At 41.3% G+C, this 3643-nt stretch overlaps 1 protein-coding gene across 14 annotated transcripts in view; it reads left to right on the plus strand.

Annotated features, from left to right (window-relative positions):
- The window catches only part of Ppfibp1 (PPFIA binding protein 1), a 141814-nt gene that overhangs the window by 84601 nt on the left and 53570 nt on the right, over positions 1-3643 (plus strand). For all 14 annotated transcript variants that reach the window (XM_021189952.1, XM_021189953.1, XM_029535649.1 and 11 more), the window contains 2 exons: positions 1892-1990; positions 3329-3534. In XM_021189952.1, the coding sequence (XP_021045611.1) occupies positions 1927-1990; positions 3329-3534 (270 nt within the window). In that variant the 5' untranslated portion in view covers positions 1892-1926. The remainder of the gene's footprint in view (positions 1-1891; positions 1991-3328; positions 3535-3643) is intronic.

Raw genomic sequence — 3643 nt, forward strand, 5'->3', positions numbered from 1 at the left:
AAAAAGTCACACACACACAGGAAAAAGTCACACACACACACACACACACACATACACGGAGGTCAGACCTAACTACCTGTCTCAAGAAATCCACAACTTTTCATGCATACTTATGTACATACATATGTACCTGAACATGTATGTATGTACATACATATCTACATGTATACATTTGGTGGATGAGGCTAAGCCTCAAATGCCACACTTTATTCCTTCTCTCAGCCCCTTTTATACATTCTTAGATAAAATTTCTTTATAAAATTACTTCATAGATAAAATGTTATGCAAAAGGGGAATTACATAAGGATGTTGATAGTAAGGTCAAAGCAATGTTTCATTCTGTAAGCTCATTATAAGTTCAAAGCAACAGTTTCACATGGCCTTGCTTTATCATGGTGCACATCTGTAGCCTCATCCTTGGACCTGACCTAGAATGAATGTTTTTCCTTGATCACACATCTGATCCAAGCCTGTTTCTCTTCTTAGTGCAGTTATGAAAGTTCATTGTATTACTTATTATGCAGCCTTTACTTATTATTCTATGAGGAGGGCACCCATTCTATTCTTGCTTCTAAGTTTAAGATGTAAATCTTTCTGGCAAAATAGCTAAAACCATCTTCTTAAACTTTCTTTTTAAAATTATTTGAGTCAAATCAGGAATTCTATAGTTATTAATACATATAAATCATTTATCTATAAGCATTAATTCATGAAAACTCATCTTTATGTTGATCTGCAGAAAAAAAAAAATCACTCAATAGGGTGGGCTGATGTCCAGAATGATTAGGCTATGTAATAGAGGCAGGAAAGGCACATGAGCAGCAAGAAGCAATCCTGGAACAAAGTCTCTGGGACTGTGCCTGTCTGGAGTGTATCCATCACAGTCATATAAAATGGTGGCCATCTCCAGGAAACTCATTTGCTCGCCATAGCCTTTTCTAGATGGCTCCTGTCCCTCAAACAGTATAGTGTATCAGCTAGTTACAAAGCACTCTTATGGGGTTAAATAATACTGTTAACTAATCTTGAGGCACTTCAAAGTGGTCTGTTCAAATACTATGTAGTCTTATAGAAGGAACTTGAACTCCCATGGAAGCTGGTACCAGGCATAGTGCTAAAGCCAATCTCCCGTGGATAGCAGGAGATGGTTGTCTGTATGTTAGTGAACACTTTCCATATATAAACCTTTTGGCAAACTGATACACAGAACTTAAACAATGGAAAATGAAGGGAACCATGATTAGGTGAAGCTGATTCAGAAAACCGTCTGTCCTCATCCTCCTGACCCTCATCAGGCTTCTGTAATACCCCTGTTTTCTTGAGTCTTTCCTCACCCTCCTGTCCCTAATCATGCTTCTATAATACCCCTGTGTCCTTGAGTCTGTCTGCACCCTCCTGACCCTAATCATGCTTCTATAATACCTTTGTGTCCTTGAGTCTGTCTGCACCCTCCTGACCCTCATCAGGCTTCTGTAATACTCCTGTGTCCTTGAGTCTGTCTGTACCCTCCTGACCGTTATCAGGATCCTGTAATAACCCTGTACACTTAACAGACACCTAGAGTTCTGAAGAGCAATCTGGTTACCATCCTACCAGACTTAATGTTTTGTAGTTTGGGGACTGAGCCCAAAGCCTTGTATATGAGGCAAACACTTTGTCACCAAACTTTATCTCCACCTCTGCTGGACCTTGAATAACCTTGAGTACCAGATCTAAATCTTCTCTTATTAGCTGGTAGAGACATGGACTGAAGTGCTGTTACCTACACTAGTGATTAAACAATTCAGTTAATTCAGCTGACAATGTCTGACTTCCAAGTACAGTTTAATGTGGAGTAGAATTAACAGGTCCCCTTAAAGCACACAATGATAAGATCGTGGTCTTCTTCCAGGTTGAAGCTGGGATTTGCCCCTTACGAGCAAGAAGATGATGAGTGACGCTAGTGACATGCTGGCCGCAGCGCTGGAGCAGATGGATGGGATCATAGCAGGTACCCATACCACACACCCTGAGCACCACACATCCTATCCTCCGTCCTCTTTGCTCTTATTTTAGTTTTTTGGCTCTCTCCAATGCTCTTAGGACCTCCAGTTTTCACCTCTGTTCTGCTTCTCCAATTCTACCAGTTACTCTGATGTTATTCTGCAAAGTGTCAAAAGTGTCACTTCCTTATACAGACTTCTCATGGAGCTGCAGATCTGAGTCCTGGGTATCAGGTGTGGGTGGCTCATGGACCACACTAACGGGATATCCTCCCCTGTTTCTGTGAATGACCTGTTCCTAGAAGTCAGCATTCCCGCCACAGGTGGCTTGGTTTCTCACTAAGCCTCGGGTCTCTACCTCTGCCAACCAGGTCTCTCCTGTGAAATATCCAGTAGGCACATCAGGGTCTTACTATGTAGTATGTCTCACCTGGAACTTTCTATACAGACCAAGCTGGCCTCAGAATCACAGAGCTCTGTCTGCCTCTGCCTCCCAAGGACCAGGAATAAAAGTGTACACCAACACTTCCTGCTTAGAACACCAAATTTAGAACTAATGTTAACAAGAGATCTAGTGCTAAGGCTATAAACGAGGTGGCAGAGGAAATGCTTATACACTTATGCTCGCATACACACAGTTACATATATGCTCACATACACATAGTTACACACATGCTCACATACACATAGGCATACATATGCTCACATACATACACATAGGTACATATATGCTCACATACTCATAGTTGCACATATGTTCACATACTCATAGTCGCACATGTGCCCACATACACATAGGTACATGTACACTCACATACATATAGGTATACATATGCTTACATACACATAGTCAGACGTACACTCACACATAGGTACACATATGCTTACATACATATAGTTACACATTTGCTCATATACACATAGGTACACATATGTTCACACATAGTCACACATGCAGCTCATTGCACAGTACCACCTAAGTACATAACTAATTTCACGGAATTCAAAGACTTCATGTTCTCTAAAATTTCATGTTTTCTGGGAGGCATGGCTCCGTTGTCCCACTGGTTCTGGTCACTTTTGAGCCTACCATAGTCCTTTTCCATCTGTCCCCCACAGCTGGCCTTTTCATTAAGCATCAAATCATTCATATTTACTGTCAATAACATTTTTTATTTTCAACTATGTAAGATTCAGAGAGCTAGATCTACATTATTGGATTATTTGGTCTGTCTTTTCCCTGTTCTTTGTGATCATTGCTGGTGGCTAGACTGATTTATCTTTTTCAGGTGTGGTGTTTTACTTAACATAAATCCTATTGCTCTCTGGTTTTTTTTGGAAACCAGGTTCTAAAGCCTTGGAGTATTCCAATGGGATTTTTGATTGCCAATCTCCCACCTCCCCATTTATGGGAAGCTTGCGAGCTCTGCACCTTGTGGAAGACCTGCGTGGATTGTTGGAGATGATGGAAACGGATGAGAAGGAAGGATTGAGATGCCAGATCCCAGATTCAACAGCGGAAGTGCTTATTGAGTGGCTTCAAAATCAAATGGTAGGCTTCTGTACGATCCTTCTCTGTTCTGTCAGTCTCCTGCATGTGTCTTCTCTGTGCTGTCAATCTCCTGCATGTTCCTTCTCTGTGCTGTCAATCTCCTGCATGT

This window comes from Mus pahari, chromosome 2 (genome assembly GCF_900095145.1).
Source record: "Mus pahari chromosome 2, PAHARI_EIJ_v1.1, whole genome shotgun sequence".
In the NCBI taxonomy this organism is placed as follows: domain Eukaryota; kingdom Metazoa; phylum Chordata; class Mammalia; order Rodentia; family Muridae; genus Mus; species Mus pahari.